Source organism: Populus trichocarpa, chromosome 13 (genome assembly GCF_000002775.5).
Source record: "Populus trichocarpa isolate Nisqually-1 chromosome 13, P.trichocarpa_v4.1, whole genome shotgun sequence".
NCBI classification, from domain to species: domain Eukaryota; kingdom Viridiplantae; phylum Streptophyta; class Magnoliopsida; order Malpighiales; family Salicaceae; genus Populus; species Populus trichocarpa.
In genome coordinates, this window is record NC_037297.2 from 8,083,888 (window position 1) to 8,102,785 (window position 18,898).

General features: G+C 33.7%; 1 protein-coding gene across 3 annotated transcripts; it reads left to right on the forward strand.

Moving 5' to 3' along the window:
- The first annotated feature begins 425 nt into the window (after positions 1–425).
- Positions 426–18,639, forward strand: LOC18104241 (zinc finger CCCH domain-containing protein ZFN-like). Of its 3 annotated transcripts, XM_024583673.2 has the most exons (8): positions 426–839; positions 1,552–1,709; positions 2,428–2,490; positions 4,431–4,550; positions 6,298–6,591; positions 8,577–8,903; positions 11,237–11,377; positions 18,030–18,639. In XM_024583673.2, the coding sequence occupies exons 1-8, from the start codon at positions 746–748 to the stop codon at positions 18,309–18,311; spliced, it is 1,479 nt and encodes a 492-aa protein (XP_024439441.1). In that variant the 5' UTR covers positions 426–745; the 3' UTR covers positions 18,312–18,639. The 3 variants fall into 3 exon arrangements, with proteins under 3 accessions (XP_024439441.1, XP_024439444.1, XP_006376056.2); XM_024583676.1 differs by lacking the exon at positions 18,030–18,639 and having other exon boundaries at positions 428–839; positions 11,250–11,329; XM_006375994.2 differs by lacking the exon at positions 11,237–11,377 and having other exon boundaries at positions 430–839.
- The last annotated feature ends 259 nt before the right edge of the window (positions 18,640–18,898 follow it).

The window sequence follows — 18,898 nt, forward strand, 5'->3', positions numbered from 1 at the left end:
AATTTTTTTTATTAATATGGTGTTCAGACCAGTTTGCGCGTATCTCGATTAATTCCACGGGCCTTGAAGTTAATGACCATGTAAACCTTCAGTGACCATCATATTAGCAACCACAGGGCTCGAACCTGAGACCACAGGGAGAGTAAACCTCTTAGTCTCAAACTCTTACCACTGGGCCACCTACTAGATGGTTAGGAGAGACTTAATCTTTGTTGACGTGTAACGTGTTATGATATCTTTATTGCTAAATAAAAAAAAGAAAAAGAAAAAAAAGACAAAACTGATAAGGACTAGTTAATTAGATTCTGAAACTATAGGGACTATGCAATTCATTTTAGAAGACTAAAGGGACTAATTTGTAATTTATCATGTAAGAACGCGGGTAAAGAAGGAAAAGAAAAAAGAAAAGCGAGAAAGAAAGGGAGGAGTGTCTCTGTTTGGATTGTTTGTTGGTTGGTTTTTATTCTTCCGTGAGTTTTTGTGGAGAGGAGGACACTACGCCCTCTTTTTCTCTCTTTCTCCTCCTCTCTAAAAAATAAATAAACAAAGAAAAAAAAGAAAACAACTAAGCATACTCTCTCTTTCTCCCTCTAAAACACTCTCCCCTTCACTTAAAAAACACAAATTCTTGGTTTTTTGGAGGGTTTGATAGAGTGACAGCTTTTGTGTATTTGTTGGAATGGGGATTCTGGAAAAGAATGGTAAAGTGTCAGTTTCGTAATATACAGAACGATCAGAGTAAGAAATGGATTTTGATGCCGGAATTCCGATGTCTCGTAGTGGTGTTGGTCTACCAGCTGTAACCGAGGGAACTTCTATGTCACCGTCTTTAAGCGAAGGTTCTCGTTTTCTTTCTTTTCTTTCTCTCTGTTTTTTTTTAATAATAATAATAATAGTAGTAGTAGTAGTAAAAAAAATATATATTAGGAATTAGGTTTGTGTGGTATTTCATTGAAAATAAAATTCATGCAGAAAAGAAGAGAGAGAAAAAAAATGCAATTCACGTGTTGCTTGCCTTGGTGGTGCTAGTTGGGAATTCTCTGTTTTACCCTCTGTCTGTCGTAGATTTTGCTTGATCGTGTCTGAATTTGTTCAATTTCCAGCTTGTTTCTGTATAAAAACATAGGTTTCGTTTTTTTTTTTTTAAATCTTGTAGGTAGGAAGAAATTCTGGTTTTTGTCGGTGCTTTTACTTTGTTTGGTTAAACGGTCGGAATTCTTACCTCTGTTTTAATCACTGTAACATTTTTTTTTTAATGTTTTGCATGTAATGAATGACAACAATTTCAACTTTTCAAGAATCTAACAAGTTTGTTTTTCTTTATTATGCAAAATCCCAAGTATTTATCCCTCACTGAAAACTTTTCTCAATTTTTGGACCCTTTACTTTCTAATTGAAGCAACTCTACTTATTAGAGACAGCGAAAACAGAATTCTAGAGATTATAGGAGGAGATTATGGAGAAAATGATTGTTGGGAAATTATTCTCCGTTTCTCCTTGATTGATATTTCTCATAGATGTTTGAACTCAGTTATCCAGTTTCATTTTCAGATGCAATGTGGCAAATGAACCTGAGATCGAGTGAAACAATGGAAGCTGGGCCATATCCTGAGCGTCCTGGAGAGCCAGATTGTTCATATTATATAAGAACAGGCCTCTGTAGATTTGGGGCTACATGCCGATTTAATCACCCCCCTAATCGGAAGCTGGTATGAGCTGCAGTGTTCTTGGAACACAAACACTACTGTAATTTTACTACATTTTCAATTAGATTCTTAGCTTGAATCAATGAAGGCAATTGAACTGAGCACCTGAGTCTTTGCAGATTGTGATTTCTGGCTTATTTTTATAGAAATGTTATACAATTATTACATAAATTTCTATTTGGTTGTTTACAATCAGCATTAACAATTATATATACTTAACTGTACTTATGTACTAGATTTCAGTGGTTCTATTATCAAATAATGTTTCTGAATGTAGTCTGCTTGTAAAAGATAATTTACTGGTAAGTTAAAGCAAAATGCATTGAACTCCCCTATTAGGGAAGTATAGTCAACATCCTAGAGAAAGCTTTCTGAATTTTCTATTTTCCTTTGGGGTGTATTTGTTTGCTTTTCCCTTGTCAGTCTATCACACATCCACACACCTAGCTGTGCATGTGTTTCTTTGTCTGATTGAATGCAGACATATCCAATAATGAATGGTTGGATGTGGGAATGGGGGGATTTTTTGTATTGACAATTGTTTTCCATATGCATATATATTGGTGAGAATGTAAATGGTGACCTGCATGGAGATGCACAATCGCAATGCATGTTTTGGCATGCTCATTTTCACTTAGCATTTTTAATATTTACGTTTCCTTGTTATACAAAAAAAATCACATAAGATTGATATTTTGAACTATGATCTGTTGAGTTCCAGGCAATTGCAGCAGCCAGGATGAAGGGGGAATTTCCAGAAAGAATAGGACAACCAGAATGCCAGGTATATTCTGTGTCAACTGTTTATTAGCTTGTTTTATGTAGACTTCATTTTCAAATTTACCATCTTCAAGAACTGTGTCACTTACTTTACCACGAGGAATTAATATCAGAAAACTGTGTTTGTTCCTTTCGTTATTGTAAAGGAAAAGGGAATTGATCTGAATCCTACCATTGTATCAGTGGGAATGATAGTTGTCTCAGTGGGAAACTACTATTTAGTATTCTTTAGTTCTCTCTTCATAAAAACTAGCTGTTTGGTAGATCTTATTCAATGTAGTTATCACAATACTCATCATAATTGCAAAACTGAGGGACTGGGCCAAACGAGTTTGACTTTACCTTTTTGTTCAAAGTAACTTTCATCAGTTCACTTTACTCTGATGTGAATGTTTTGAAGCAATTCATCAGGTGTGGCCCCCATACCCTCCTCACATGTTTTTGAAGTTTTGTAATTAACAGTAAATGAGGACATGAATTTTTTTGTGTGAAGCTTTTCATTTGTATTTGCTGTGGCGAAACCTGTATTTTGTTTTAAGGATTAGGTTTCCATAAGCCCTTGAGAGATGCTATTTATCTCACATGGATATTTAACTTCTCTTTTGTATGGTTCTAAAGTCTTCCGATGTATGACCATGAGCTGGTTTACCTAACATGTTCTGTTGTCCAAAATCCCCTGGTTTTCTAGTTGTTTGGGTTGTGTCTTGGAGAATTGTTTCGTCAAGTTTGGGATTTCGAAGTGTCTTTATAGGAAGCTTAATTCTTTGACTGTTTACAGTGTAATAGTTGTGTCAAATGACTCAATATGAATGTACATATTCTAGTTGATTTTTAAACCTTCTCTCTTACAAATGTCCTGGCTGGGTCCTTGTCTGATTCCTGACCATTCTGCCACTTAGATCTTATCCCACCATGCAAGACTTTTTCATGACATATTTTTCCTTCATAAATTATCTGGAAAGATATGGTTAGTTGAAGCTTTTGGAAGGTTTAAAAAGATTATGGGAATGCCTACCACCTACTAATTGCTGGACATCTCCTAAGTGATATATGTTAGATGACATATTAGACGGAAATTATAGAATTAGAAAGGTTGATGGCCTGAAAATATATGCAAATAAAGAAGATTAACTGGTACTCTCCATTTCCTTTATGCTTTCACAATAGAGATGGACTAATTTCCAACAATCACAATGAAAGACCAAAAATGATGTTGATGACTGAGTCAATATTTGTTAGTTGTATAATTGCAAACCATGATCTTTTACTTACCGATAGTTATCAGGATTCACACTTTATTTCGAGTACTGAGTTGGTCAGGTAATTGAAAATTTATGATAAATCATTAATTCACTATTTTTTTCAGAATGAGTGATAGAAGATTGTGGTACAAGTTAAATTCAGCCTGTGGTGCTTGAAGTTCTAGTTCATAGATCTGATATGGTGATGTTGAACCAATCAAAATTTAGGACTATTATTCACTTATTTGATATTTTTTTTTTGATCAGTTAGAATTTTTAGTTGTTCTTATCTAATCATTTGAGGACTTAGGTGTTAACTAGAAGTTCATTTCATTTTCTTACTAGTAGAGTTTTGTTGTGAGTTTGGGAAGTCCTATTCCTAATGGTTAAAGGGTGTTGTCTGAGTTCTTGGTGTTTTCTAAGAGACTAAGAGCTCTGATTTTATATTTTAGATAGCCTTGTTGATGATTCAGAATTGATGTCAAGATCTCTTTCTCTTCTCTCTACTACAATTCTTGTTGGTTTCTCTCCTTTCTCTTGTTTTGTGTCCTCTCTCCTCTCCTTCCTAATGTCCACTATCTTGTTTTATGCCATCAGGGATTTTTTTATCCCTTTTTTTTGGGTATCTTGTAAGTCATAGCAATTTCGTTTTCTTGTAATTTTTTGTTTGTAAAACTAATTTTGTACTTCAATTGCTCTCCAGTACTACTTGAAGACAGGAACTTGCAAGTTTGGGGCCACGTGCAAGTTTCATCACCCTAGAGACAAGGCTGGGATTTCTGGAAGAGTGTCTTTAAATATTTTGGGCTATCCACTCCAACCGGTATGGGCCTTTTACTTTTTAACTCAATTAAATAATTGTATGTTTTTTGTTACTTGATGTATTTGATTGATCTTCTATCTCCATTTCTATTCACTCTTGTTGATGATTCTTTGAGTAGAACTATTTGTAAAGGCACATAGAGGAATCTTGTGAAGGCTTTTCATGCTGGCATTTGTACTATGGCATTTCATTAGCAGTTTCCAATTTTCATATATGATCATTCAGATGGTTTCTTGAATATGTTTTCCCTGCCACAAATCTTTGAGAAAGTTTCTAGAGTGAAGAATAACACATGCAAAAAATGTTTAACAGGCATTCACCTATTGTCAATGTCTCCCTCAATTTTATTTATCTGCTTGATGTGTCATTTGAAGATGGCGTTTAGATCATTTAAGGGGTCCTCTGCATCTTTGTTTTTTGGATTCTGTGGTTGAAGAGGTCCTTGAACCTTGTCTTTAGCCAGTCAAATTTGGAAAGTTTGATACTCTCTATGATCAATGTACTTGGGCCGGAGGTATTTTCTTAGGAGCTTTAGAGGAATTTCTAGCTGACATTTAGAGAGAATGGAGTGGTGTTTTTGATAGTGCCTTTTATTGTTGTGGAGAATCCCTTATAATCATAATGTATATCATTTTCTTTTCTTTACGAATAAAACTTATTCTAAACAAACAAACAATCAAATAATTATGATAACATTTTGACATTATAGTCTAACATACGTTTGTTTGCTTCCTAGCTTCTTTTCTTTTCTCTTTTTTTTTTTTCACTTTTGTGGGCATAAAAGACTAGGAATCTCATTTTGACGTTTTTATCCTGAAGAAATTAGGACACATGCATTGCTGTGTAGACATTCAATAATTATCATGTAGCATATAATTGATGAGAAGTGCAAAATTTTGACCAAATTATCTAGATACAATTTTAACATAAATTATTGCAGTCCATTCAATAGGGCTGACAATGTGAAAACAAAAGTGAGAGGTAAATTGGAAGCTAATTGCAAGAGTAAAAAGAAATTAAGATACGAAGAATCTATAAATTTATGGAGAAAAGCCAAAGAAATGTCTAGGAGAGCTTGGTGGACTCTTAGGTGTCAATTTTCTTGTTTTTACTTTTAAGACTTTCAAATTTACTAATCTCCGTACTTCTTCCATTAGTTTTATATTTTTGCACTATCTATGTCCAAGGGCTTTCTTGGAAATGAATGGGAGATATTTCATGTTGAAAACTGTTTGAGGGTTCCTTATGCAAACCTATAGATTGGAGTAGTGAATGCCCGTCGGGTCAAACACCTAGAAACTTGTCTGATCTAACAGGGGGTTACTTAAGTGGGCCAACAGGTGAAATATATGATCGTTACTGCCTGTTAAGTACCGGTGACATCAATAATTTTTATATTGATATTTCCAAAGAGCATGAGTACAAGAATCTTTGTCGTGTAATGAACAAGCTGCAGTGTCAGGCCTTTAAAATCAACTGTGATTGGTTGAAATATATTTTAGATTATGAGAACTCATTAGTTTCATATGGTTATCTCATGCCTCGAACTAAGATTAAAGATTTGGCTTGTTTTAAGTTTGTAGCATTCAAATCTGCAATGCTTCTGTTGGAATAAATAATGTCTTTGTTCATTTGTGGGATGTGTTTGCCTTGCAAATCTCCTGTCTCCCCACTTCTATATTGTGTGTTCTTCCTAGGATGAATTGCATTTTTTTTCTTCATTTCTCTTTTCTTTTATTTCCTGCAGAATGAGATCGAGTGTGCTTATTACTTAAGAACAGGACAGTGCAAGTTTGGTAGCACTTGTAAATTTCACCATCCTCAGCCAACTAATATGATGGTTCCACTGCGTGGCTCTCCTATTTACCCTACTGTCAGCTCTCCAACTACCCCTGGTCAACAATCCTATCCAGGAGGACTTGCAACAACCTGGTCAAGGGCATCTTTTATTACTAGCCCACGCTGGCAAGCTCCTTCAAGTTATACACCTTTGATTCTACCTCAGGGAGTCGTGTCAGTCCCTGGCTGGAATGCATACAGTGTAAGCTGCTCTTTATCTTTTGTCAGAGAATGCAATTAAGAACAGTTTTTGGGTTAAATTGGAGGCTATTGGGCGTAGACCACACAATGAGGCACCTCCCTTAATCTCTCAAATCCCGGGCATGGACTGGTTTTTATCCTAGGTCACTTGGTATGCTACCTGATGATTTTGCCAGGAAGAAAATTTTGCCTCCCCTTTTAATATTATGGTAAATTCAGTCTCTTGAAAAAGATTTCAATCTGATGCATAAAATTTTCCTTCAATCCCCAAAGATTCTGAAACATATTTTAGCCCTCAAGGATGCAAAGTTTTTTCCTTCCTTAAAAAGATTATAGTTTCATCCCTAAGAAGGAAAGTTTTGTTTGTTCCATCCCTAAAAGAGATATTTATTAACATTTTTAAGTGCTTTCTTCTACTACCCAACAACTACAACAAAGTCTCAATCCCAAACTAGTCGGGGTTGGCTTTATGTATCCTCCTGCACCATTTCACTTGATCACAAACCAAATCCACCTCAATATTAAATGAAATTTCTTTGCCCCTCCAAGTCTTAAATCTTGGGTCCACAGTTGTTTCCACTAACAAATATTGCTGACTTCATTAGCTCATGTCTTTTGCATATGTCAAAAAGGTCCTTCAGTCATGGTACTTAGTTTTTGATGTTGCTCAGGTTGCACATTGATTTCTTTTTGGGACTTAATTTTCTTTTCCTTTTCTTTTCATACATTAAATTTATTCAACTCTTTGTACAAGTTGCTAGTTGTATATAAATAGTGATTAGAGGCTTTACTTCCAATTATGATTGGAATAATGTTTTGGTAGCCTTATACAGATATTTTCTTTGTTCTGCTGAAAATTCTGGTAATTTTATTTTCTGGGTCAAAATGCCATTCAACCTTTTGGCATGTAAGAATCAGCTGCCCAGTAGTTTGCACTAGGGGATGAGTCTGGAGCTGAAGCTTAGTCAAAGTTGATTGGAGTTGGCTGGTGATGATGGCTGCATGGCTACTCATTGTGGTGATGGAGTGACTCTGCTTATTTGGGGTAAAAGGTGCTGGTGTTTGTTTTGGGGTAATGGTGATCTTGGACTTGGAGGTGGGTGTTTTTGGTAATTTTAATGATAGATGTTATGACAGAGTGCTGAAAACAATAGGAAAGTTGATTGAGTGAAATTTCAATATTTCACGTGCACAGAGGCGACACTTAGGTCATTCATAAGAGCACCATGCCCCCAAGCTCATTGTAGTCCCTGAAAGTTGTTATATTTTTCACACCCTGTAATTTTCTAATTTGCCCCCTCCTAAAATTGTAGTTCTTTTCTTATGTCCTAACATATCTAATTCCTCTGACCACCAACAATTTCCCAACAATTTTTACTCACGCACCGGCACTGCTTGTGCGATTAATTTGTGTTATTTTAGAGGTGTTTAGTGGTGTGCTATGCTTTCAGAATGAAATAGCCAAACAGGGGCACAGTTTTTCTGCTTCAAGAGGAAATCTTGCATTTTAATGCATGACATAGTCCAATTTTGGGATTACAAATTGCAGGGAAGTTTCTAATATATGCAGCCATAGCTGTGAATGTATGAAAGTGTCAAGATTTCCAAAGAACAAAATAAAATGGCAAAGTTAATGTTTCCAAAAAAGTGTGACCAATCTTTTAGCTAATGCATTTGAACTAAGCTTCCTCTGAAAATTTTGGTACCTGTGTGTGGAGTTGAAACAAGGCCTGCAAATACACCATCCATCCTGATCTCTAAGGTTGGTTGTGTTCAATAAGTACATTTCCAGATGTTTCTAATTTTATTTTGGGCTGTGCTCCAACGAATGGATTGGTGGTAGGCTCTGACATCTGCATTTATGGCTGCATCAAAGGCATAATGAATTTTTCTCAATGCACTTTTGTTTTGCAGTTGATATGTAAGCTTTCTGCATGCTTGAGTTGAGTATCAAGAAATGTGACTTGCTTGTTGGTCAATTTCCAGGGTCAGCTTGGGTCGGTATCATCTCCAGAGAGTCAGCAACAAACAGGAAACAGTCAGATATATGGAACCTCACGCCACAGTGAATCAGTTAATGCAGGATCTCAAGGGACATTTTCCCCATACCGTTCTGGCTCTGCCCCCTTGGGATTTTATGCCTTGCAAAGAGAGAGTGTTTTTCCTGAGAGACCTGGTCAGCCTGAATGCCAGTTTTACATGAAGACTGGAGACTGTAAGTTCGGTGCAGTTTGTAGATTCCATCATCCAAGGGAGAGACTAATTCCTGCTCCAGACTGTGTCTTGAGTCCAATTGGGCTGCCTTTACGTCCAGTGAGTTCATTTTTCATCATCCCTTTTTTCTTACCATCTAATTATCTCCATTTAGTTTATGTGAAGTGCTTTTACCAAAACCTGAGCTTAGGAGGAGGAAAAACTGAGCTTCAAAATCGTAGGAGTCACACTTAAGAGAGATTGTGTTTCAATTGCAAAACAAAATTGCTTCCTAGAAGAAAGACTTAGATTCCTATATAAGAAAATAATAGTAATCCTATTTAGAATAGAAAAACCTTAATAGAGCTAATTACATTAGCACTAATAAATATTAAATAGAAAATAAAACCTAGAGCTATAACATTACAAATTTTCCAGCAAACCTGGAAATTACCAAAATACCTTTGCATTCTATAATTTAAATAAAAACATATTAATTTATTTTTCTGTTGCGTGCATCTTAAAAAGCAAATGGTAACAAATCAAATTCTTTTATCAAAATGGAGTTTTAATTCCCACTCAATATGTAAACAATATGATTGAAATTGCACTTCTGCTCACCCTACAAATAGGGTCTCCAATAAAAAGACCAAAAAAATCTAGGACAATATGGTGAGGTAGTGACACACTCTAGGTTCTGTAAAGAGAAATGAAGTGTCAAAAATCAGCTAAGCACATTTAAAAAAAGAAAGAAAGAACGAAAGGAAAACATAAACCACCTTATTAGATCAATTTTTCCCACACAAATCAATGACAGAAGTAAAAGTTTTTCTTTGTAGTGGTTGGAGTCGACAGAATTGAAAGTCTTAAAAGCACCTAAGACAATTGAAAGTCTTAAAAGCACCTAAGACGAGGTTGCATTAGAAGCTTAATTGAAGCTTTGGTATCTTAAAGTTTTTGATTCTTTAACACTTCAAAATGATGAAACAAAGATTCAATATGAGAGCGCACAAAGTAAAAGAGATAGATATTAGGAGAGACACTAAATTTATAGTGGTTCAGCCAATCTTTCCTACTCCACTTTTTAAATCACCGTTCAAGTATTCACTAACAATTCAAGGTTTTTTTACGGGTGAGATCTTACCGATACACTAATTTTTTTCACAGGTTCAAGATTAAAAACCCCTTCAATCTCAATCTTTTTCAAGGATCAAGATCTTAACTTTTCAATAGCTCACAAACGAAGTTTTCCAAGTGATTCAAGTGCCACTTATGCTTTCACAATGAATAATCTCTCACAAATATTTGTCACACCTCACAATAAAAAGAGGATTACAATGAATTAAACTCAAGTTTCTATAAAAAGTAATCTAGCTTAAGAATGTAAAAGAGATGATTGATGCAAATAAATTTCAAAGCTTTAAAAGGATTATGGAAGTGATGAAAGTTTTTTAGATTAAAGAGTTGGCTAGCATTAAACATATATTCAGTAGTATTTATAGGCAAAAATGGTGTTCTTAGTCGTTACTCACTAATCAAAATTTGGAGTTCAACATTTTGAATTTTTAAGGTATTCCATCTTTTTAAAAATGGTCAGGTAACATTTTGAATAGGAGAAGGGTTTTTCTTGTAAATGAACCAAGTACAAAGAAAGTAGTTAAAGACAGAGAATGCTATTTGGAAATCAGTTTATTGACTTGATTCGAAATAGTATGTACAAGGTTCCTATTTAAAAGAGAATACAAGGCATGAAATCAAGAACCAAATCAAATCATATATTCTAATTAGAAGTGACCTTTAATTTATAGGAGTTAATTAATATCAAATCCATTTCTTAATTTATAGACAACCTAATATAAAATCTTCTATTTTATAACGCTCCTCCTCAAGCTGACTTTAAGACATCTTCCATTGCTAGCTTGTCGATCAAGTAGTCAAATTGAATCATGTGAAGCCCTATTTGTAAGTGCATCAACAACTTGCTCGGTAGTTGGAACATATAGCATGCAAATCATTCTACTATCAATTTTTTCTTTGATAAAGTGTTTATCAACTTCCATGTGCTTGTGCTTTGTTCTATCATGAAGATATAGATTATAAGCAATTGAGATGACCGACTTATTGTCGCAACATACCTTTATGGGCGAGGAGTTAAGAATTTTCAAGTATTCTAACAACCTTTTAATCCACACTAACTTCACAAATTCCTTGTGCAATTGCTCTAAACTCAGCTTATGCACTACTCCTTGCCACAACATTTTGTTTTTTGCTTTGCAAAGTCACTAAATTCCCTCTAACATAGGTACGATAACTGGAAGTTCATCATCTATCAGTTATACTTCCAGTCCAATTTGTATTGGAGTAGACTTTAACCTGTAAATGTCCATGTTTCTTAAACAACAAACCTTTTCCAGGAGTCCCTTTACCTCAAAATTCTATTAACGACATCAAAGTGTTCCATGCCAGGTGAATGTATGAATTGGCTGACCATACTTGCTACAAAGGCTATATCTACGCATGTTGGGCCAAATAAATTAATTTGCCCACGAGTCGTTGGTATTGCTCTCGATTCACCTCTTCTTCAGTTTTGGCAGGTTAGAGCTTCAAGTTGGCTTCAATTGGTGTTTCAATTGATTTGCATCCCAATAGCCCTGTTTCATAAAGTAATTCAAATACATATTTTTTGTTGAGTGACAAATATAACTTCCTTAGAATTGACAAATTCCATTACATGAAAATATTTTGAAGCACCTGAATCCTCGACCTTAAAATCCCCAACAAGTTTTTTTTAAGTCTTTCTAGCTCGACATTTTCATCACCTGTCAGGATTATGTCATCTACATAAACAATCAAGATAGCAATTTTCTTTTAAATATTGAGTCTAGCTAGGATCTTGTAAATCCAGAAGTCCTTTGTTTTCTTGTACTAGTTGTAGCCCTCTTTAGATTTCCATTCATAATCATTGAACAAATCAAGGTCTTGCCACAATCATTTTAGTGTGTTAATACTTTGTGACATTGTTTTCTCCTTGCCGGATCTCACGAAGATTCAAAGTCAAGCCATAGACTTAGGATTGATTACCCATATTAGAATACGTTAGGTTAACATTACCATAAAGTTTCTTTGCTGTTGAACAACACATGTAGTTGGAGCTGATGCCTTCGTCCATGGCGTTCATTAGCCATGTCATAATAATGGAGTTTTCAACATCCCAGGTAGCATACACTGGGTCCTCCCTTGTTGATTCTTTTTTCTAGCCAATAAGATAACTTATTTTTCCTCGCCCTCGAATATACATGCGCACAGATTGAGACCAATGCAAGAATTTGTCGCCATTAAGGTGGATGATGGTGATCTAGACTAAGGATGTGTTGGAGACATTAATAGTGGTTGTTTTTCAAAGTACTTTTCGCTTGGAAATGCATCAAAATAATATTTTTTTTATTTTTTAAAATTTATTTTAACATCAGCTTGTCAAAACAATAAAAAAAAAAACAAAATAATTTGAAGCAAAAAAGAAATTAAAATCTTTGAAAACTCTGATTAAAATAGAGTTCCAAACGGACACTAAGTGTGGCTCGTTATTGGAGAATTGGGTAACAATGAGTTTGTTTCGGACATGGTGAACAAAAGAAACAAAAGGATGGAAAAAGTTATCGGTTTTTTTTTTAAAGAGCGAGTGATCAATTCCTTGCTCTGTTATCATGAACATAGAGAGTATTCTTTGGAAATCAATTTATTGACTTGTTCAAAATAGTCTGAACAAGGTTCCTATTTAAAGGGAATACAAGCATGAAACCAAGAACCAAATCAAATCATATATCCTATTAGAAGTGACCTCTAATTTATAAGAGTTGATTAATAACAAATCTATTTCCTAATTTATAAAATCTTTAATTTTACAATAGTAGTTATTGTTAAGACAAATGGAAGATTCAACTTGTAGACCTCTGAGTGTGATGTGATTATTGATGAAAAAAAACATTGTGAGGAGATGGCCATAGATAAGGGCAACATTTGGAGAGTGAGAAACAATCAAAACATTGTGGAGAAGAAGAGTTGGAAGGTTGATTTTCCTTTGTGACTTAAGGCAAGCCATAATCCAAATGGTAATCCAATCAAGTTCACCATTTTGATTGCCACGAGGAACAAGAATATGATGCACAACCTCAAATAGTACATGGTCTAAAATTGTGAGAAGATGGGTTGATTGAGATCTCGTGGCTTGAGTTTTCTCATTGTGATTGAATAAGAAATAAGAGCTGATATTGCTTGGTTGGAGGGAAAGAAACATCCATGTCCATAAGATCATTTTCCTTAAAGACATCATATCCTCTAGTTGGCAAGACCAAGTAGAGAACTACTTTTTCAAGAGTGATGGTGGGTTTCTTGCTCACCATACTTGTTAACTCAAAAGTTTTGCCATTTGCCCTTGATTTGGCACCAAGATTGGCATAAATTTGTCTCACCATGTGCACATATACCTCATGGATGTGGACCATTGAGCATGGTTGATTAGCCCACAAACTTTTGAAAAGGCTCCAAATTTATTAAGAGTGACACTATATTCTTGCTTTCATCATTTAGTTCATTGTACATAGATATGCAATCAATGTAATGATTTTACTTAAGAAATCAACCATGCAATAATGCTATGTATGCAATAAGAATTACAAAGATTGAGTTCAAGGAGGGTTGCCCATACCTAGTTCAAGTCGAAGAGCACAAAATTTTTCTTCACTTAATAGCTTGGTAAAGATGTTCGCAATTTGCTTATCCATTACCATAAACTCGAGAAAGATGTCACATTTTTTAATATGATCACAAATAAAATGATGCTAATTTCTATATGCTTAGTTTGAGTGTTCGATAGGGCTTTTGATCAAATATATAGCACTACTATAATAAAATATTGGAATATGGTCTGACTTGAGATCAAAGTCCATTAGAGTTTGCTTCATCCAAAGTATTTGAGCACAACAATTTTTAGATTCAATCTTAGAGATGAAAGCAAAATTACCATCTTGATTAGTTATAAAGGATCATGTCCTAACTCCACTTGATAGGTCACCAAGTATTGAATCTTAAGAAAGTCCTTTTGGTTTTTGAATTGCTTTGGAAAGATTTGCTCTTTATTATATTGATCATTTTGTTAAGGAGTCACTTGAGGTTTTTTTGTTGTTCTTTCTAAAGGCATTCTCTTGTGCTTCATTTAAGTTTAACCTATCAAAAACAACATCTACACCAACCTCTTTTGCTTTTTAAAGATCAAATGAGGTATACTTATTAAAACAGCATGTATAGATTCTACATATATTAGAGTTCTATAATTATATACTCTATAAGCTTTACTAGTAGAGGAATAACCATGAAATATATCTTCATCGAATTTGATATCAAACTTTCTTAAATTATCTTTGTTATTCAAAATAAAGCATTTTGATTCAAATACATGAAAATAATTTTTTTTTGGGTTTTCTTCCAAAATAAAGCTCATATGGAGTTTTATGTAAAATAGATCAAAGGAAAACTTGGTTTGAAACATAACAAGAAGTGTTTATGGTTTTCACCCGAAAATATTGAGTCTGACTATACTCATTTAGCATAGTTCTTCTCATTTCTTGAAGATAACGATTTTTTCTTTCAACATCTCCAATTTGTTGTGGAATTCTTAGAGTAGAAAATTCATGTTTAAATCCATTTTCTACATAAAGATTTTTAAAGGCAAGATTGTCAAATTCTCCATCATGATCACTTCTAATTTTGAAAATTAAACAACCTTTTTCATTTTAAACACTTTTGGAAAAATTTGAGATTGCTTGAATTGCCTTATCTTTGTGAGTAAGAAATAAAACTCATGTAAATCTAGTATAATTAATAATAACAAATACAAAATTTTTACCAATAAGACTAGAAACATGAAGAGGATCGAATAAGTCCAAAATTTCTTTGACAAATGCCAGGTGAGTAATATACACTAAAACACTAAACATCATTATCAATTTCATGTAAAGATTCAAACGTAACTTTATTACATTTATCACATAATTGACTAATACTAAGTAAATTATAATTTAAACCATCAATAAGTAAAACATGCTCAATAGTAGGGGGATTTTCAACATTACTGATACCTTTTACCTTCTTTCTTTTACCTTCCTTTTGGTATCATCTTCGAATGTGACATGTTTGACAGTCTTTTCTTTGAAGGAAGAGAATTTGGATTTGTCACCGTCATTTGTCTTGAACATCCATTATCCAAATACCACTTATCCTTCTTTTTCTACGAGGACAAATCTCAACTTATTGGTTTTGTTATCCATAAACTCGTGGGTCCATTTGGATTAGTAAATGTGCATTTTGACATCCAAACATATTTGAATTTAGTCGAAATATTTTTGTGCATGTTCATGAAACTCATTTTTCCCACAAGAAAGACATAAGCTTGAAGATGTTGAATTACAAGAAATTTGAGTGAAGCTTTTCGTTTTTCATTTGATTATATCTCAAACCATTTTTTTTCAAATACACATCTTTGACTACCTAAAAGTCATGATCTAGGTTCTTATTTTTTATGTGAATTTAGTTAAAGCAGAATTTAAATAACTAACTTGAGCTTTCAAGATCTCATTTTCTGACTAAGTTCTTATAGGAGATAAATGAATTAGATGCATCTTTTAAGATTCGTCACCAATTTTAGCGCTCTAGATTTCTTCTTAGTTCCACTATAGGTTGAGTTATCATCCATGTTATCCCAAGTTGCCTTCATTGCCTCTTTTGTGTCAAACTTTACTTTATTTTTAACAATAATACAATCACGCTGCACATGACTCGGTTTCTTACATTCATAGCATATAATAACATCTCTCTTGCTTGATTTTCCCTTATCACCCTTTTCTCTTCTAAAATTTCATCAGTTGCTATACTTTTCCATCCTTAAAAACTTCATGAATCTTTTAGTAATCAAGGATATGTCATCATCTTCTTCACCACTATTTCCATTTCTTTTTCAAGATTAGTCAACGATTTTAGCACTAAAGATTTTTTTTAGTTCCACTATTTTCAATCTCAAGCTCCTTCCTTGATCTTTGCTTAGCGATTAACGATCCAATAAACTCATCAAAGTCACTTGCCTTAAGATTCTTAGCCTCTTCTATGGTTGTAACTTTAGGTTCCCAAGCTTTAGGTTAAGACATCGAGATTTTACTGGCCATTTTCTCATTGAACATTTTTTAACCCAAGCTAACTAGTTCCACTAACAAAGGTAATGAACCTAGTGTGCATTTCACAAATACTTTCTTTCAGCTCCATTTTAAAAAGTTTATATTCTCTAGTGAGGCTAATAAATCTGATTTATTCTTTCAAGGGTGACTTCTAAAAGTTTTGAAATTTCATAAACTGTTTTACAATTTCTTACCCTAGTGAAATCCACATGATTAAACATAAAAAAAATTCATAGCCTTAACATTATAACCATGTATTTTTTTTTCTTTTTCTTTTTTTTGTTGATCATCCCATTCACTTGTGGGTTTTGGACTAACTTTTCCATCCAAATTTATCTTAGTATGTCCAGTATATCCACTCTCAACATCTAATAATTTAATTCAATATCTATTGTCTCAAGAAAAGTTTGCATTCTATTCCAAAAAACTTAATTGAAGATTTGATATCTTAAAAAATTAGATCCTTGAACACTTCAAAATGCCAAAACAAAGATTCAATGTAAGAGTGCACAAAGTAAAGGTGATAGAGATTAGGAGAGACCAAATTTATAATTGTTCAGCCAATCTTGTTTACTTCACTTGTTGAACAACCGTTCAAGTATTCACTAAAAACACATGGTTGTCTTGCAATTTATACCTCATTATTTTTTTTTCACGGGTTTAAGACTAGAAAAACCCTTCACTCAATTTTCCAAGTGGTTCAAGTGTCCCTTATACTTACATAATGAATAATTTCTCACAGATTTCTCACACCTCACAATAAAAAGAAAATTACAATGAATTAAAGTCAAGTCTCTATAAAAAATGATCTAGCTGAAGAATGTGAAAGAGATGATTGATGCAAATAAAGTTCAAAGCTTTAAAAGAATTATGGAAGTGATGAAAGCTTTTTAGATTAAAGAGTTGGCTAGCATCAAGTGTATATTCACATGAAGTGAACAAGCAATATTTATAGACAAAAATGAAATTCTTAGTCGTTACTCACAAACCAAAATTTAGAGTTCAACATTTTGAATTTTTAAGGTATTCCATCATTGTAGAAACAACTAGGTAGCTTTTTGTTAGAAACAAAGAGTTGTTTATGATAAGAGTTTTAAGTATAAAACAAGTTAGGTATTGTGTTCAAGACAAGTTCACTCTTTGTTTTGAGTTTTGAGTGTAAAATAAATTATACTCAACTCATCTAAAGTACTACTTAACCACTTAGTTAGAAATGGATGAAAAAATTTTAGTATGATCAAAATAGAAGAAATTATTTGATCAAGTTTATGCTTTTCATTTAAAAAGAATGAATTTGAGTAATAGTGCTGAAATATATAATAAAAGATTTTCTCATGAAGTATTTTTCAATATGCTTCGGCAATAAAAATTCTTTTGGATAAAAATTATTTTTGTAATGTCAAATTAAATCTTATAAAGACTTGATTATGTAAAATTAAACTTGCGTATTTTCAAGTCAAGTTTACATCAAATTGAATTCATTTTGTTTTAATTTGATATAGTAGAAAAATTCAAACCTTGATACTTGTATCAAAATTACTAAATTGCTATTATCATTTGGGCTACTAGCTCAAGAATAAGACAGTTTTGTATTAAGAGGTGTAATGCTTCGATTAGTTAGTAGTTAACAAATGTAGAAGTGCAAGAATTACATAATTTGGAGGTGGCTTCCACTGACGAGGAAGCTTTGAAATTGAACAATAATATGGCGACAAGCAGCATAAGATTAGACCATAATATGGTAATAACCAGAAAACAATAAAAGGGATGTGCATGGATTATTCATGATTGAGATTCGTGCGGGCCTTGTGAACCATCCTCAATCTGAAACCATGAATCCAATTTTCCATAGGAACTCATAATCAGGAACTGATTTTATGATCCTACTACAAATCTTATTTGTCTATAATAAAAATAATAGTTATGGGTGCCAGTGCTGATATTAAATGACAGGGATCTGTGCTTCGATTCTGATTTTTTACTTTATAATTCTTGTGGAAGCTGATGTTTTTGTTCATGACAGGGAGAACCTCTATGCATCTTCTACTCTCGTTACGGTATCTGCAAGTTTGGTCCAAGTTGCAAGTTTGACCACCCCATGGGGGTTTTCACATACAATCTCACAGCATCATCTTCAGCTGATGCCCCAGTTCGACGGCTATTGGGGTCCTCATCAGGATCCCCCGGATTAACTTTGTCATCAGAAGGGCTTGTTGAAGCAGGCCCGACAAAGCCAAGGCGACTTTCACTATCAGAGCCTAGACAAATGCCCCCGGGTGATGATAATATTGACACGGGCGGGTGAATGATGCCGGTGAATGACTCCGGTGCCCCAAGATATCGTCCAGTTACTTTTTACAATCTTATGGACGATTAAAAAAAGAAGAAGCCTTTTCTGTAAATTCATTTCCCATTGCTGGAGATGTACAGGGTTTATGCCAAGTTGCTAATGCAATTCAGCTGAGGGACTTGGACTGCGAACTTCATATTGCCGCGTTGTATAAAAATATGTAAAATATTGTCACATCTGGTCAATCCAGTGTGAACATCTCATCTCTCAGAATTCCCAATTTCTGATTCTTTGTTGTTCAGTTTGTTATATAAAGCATTTCTTTCGGAATTACATTTTTCAATGTGGTTTAGTCACAAGGGGGTTTTTTTTTTTCTCTCAATAATGTAAAAGTTTGCCAACGATTCAAGAACATTTATGGGACCTCTCTGACAAGCAAAGGGCATGGTATTTTTTTTTTTTTTAAATTTGCATGTTAGAAAAGAAATTTTATATCAGCGAAATTAAAGAAAATTGAAAGTATAAATTTTTTGGATTTTTTTTTTTAATTGGGATAGTTATAAATTTTTTTTCATAGTTTGATATAAATTTTATTTTTTTAT

Coding starts and splice junctions, on each gene's coding strand:
- LOC18104241 (XM_024583673.2), top strand. CDS start 746: ATGGATTTTGATGCCGGAATTCCGATGTCTCGTAGTGGTGTTGGTCTA. Junction 6,592..8,576: donor CTGGCTGGAATGCATACAGT/GTAAGCTGCTCT, acceptor GTCAATTTCCAG/GGTCAGCTTGGGTCGGTATC. Junction 11,378..18,029: donor CTCTTCTTCAGTTTTGGCAG/GTTAGAGCTTCA, acceptor TGTTCATGACAG/GGAGAACCTCTATGCATCTT.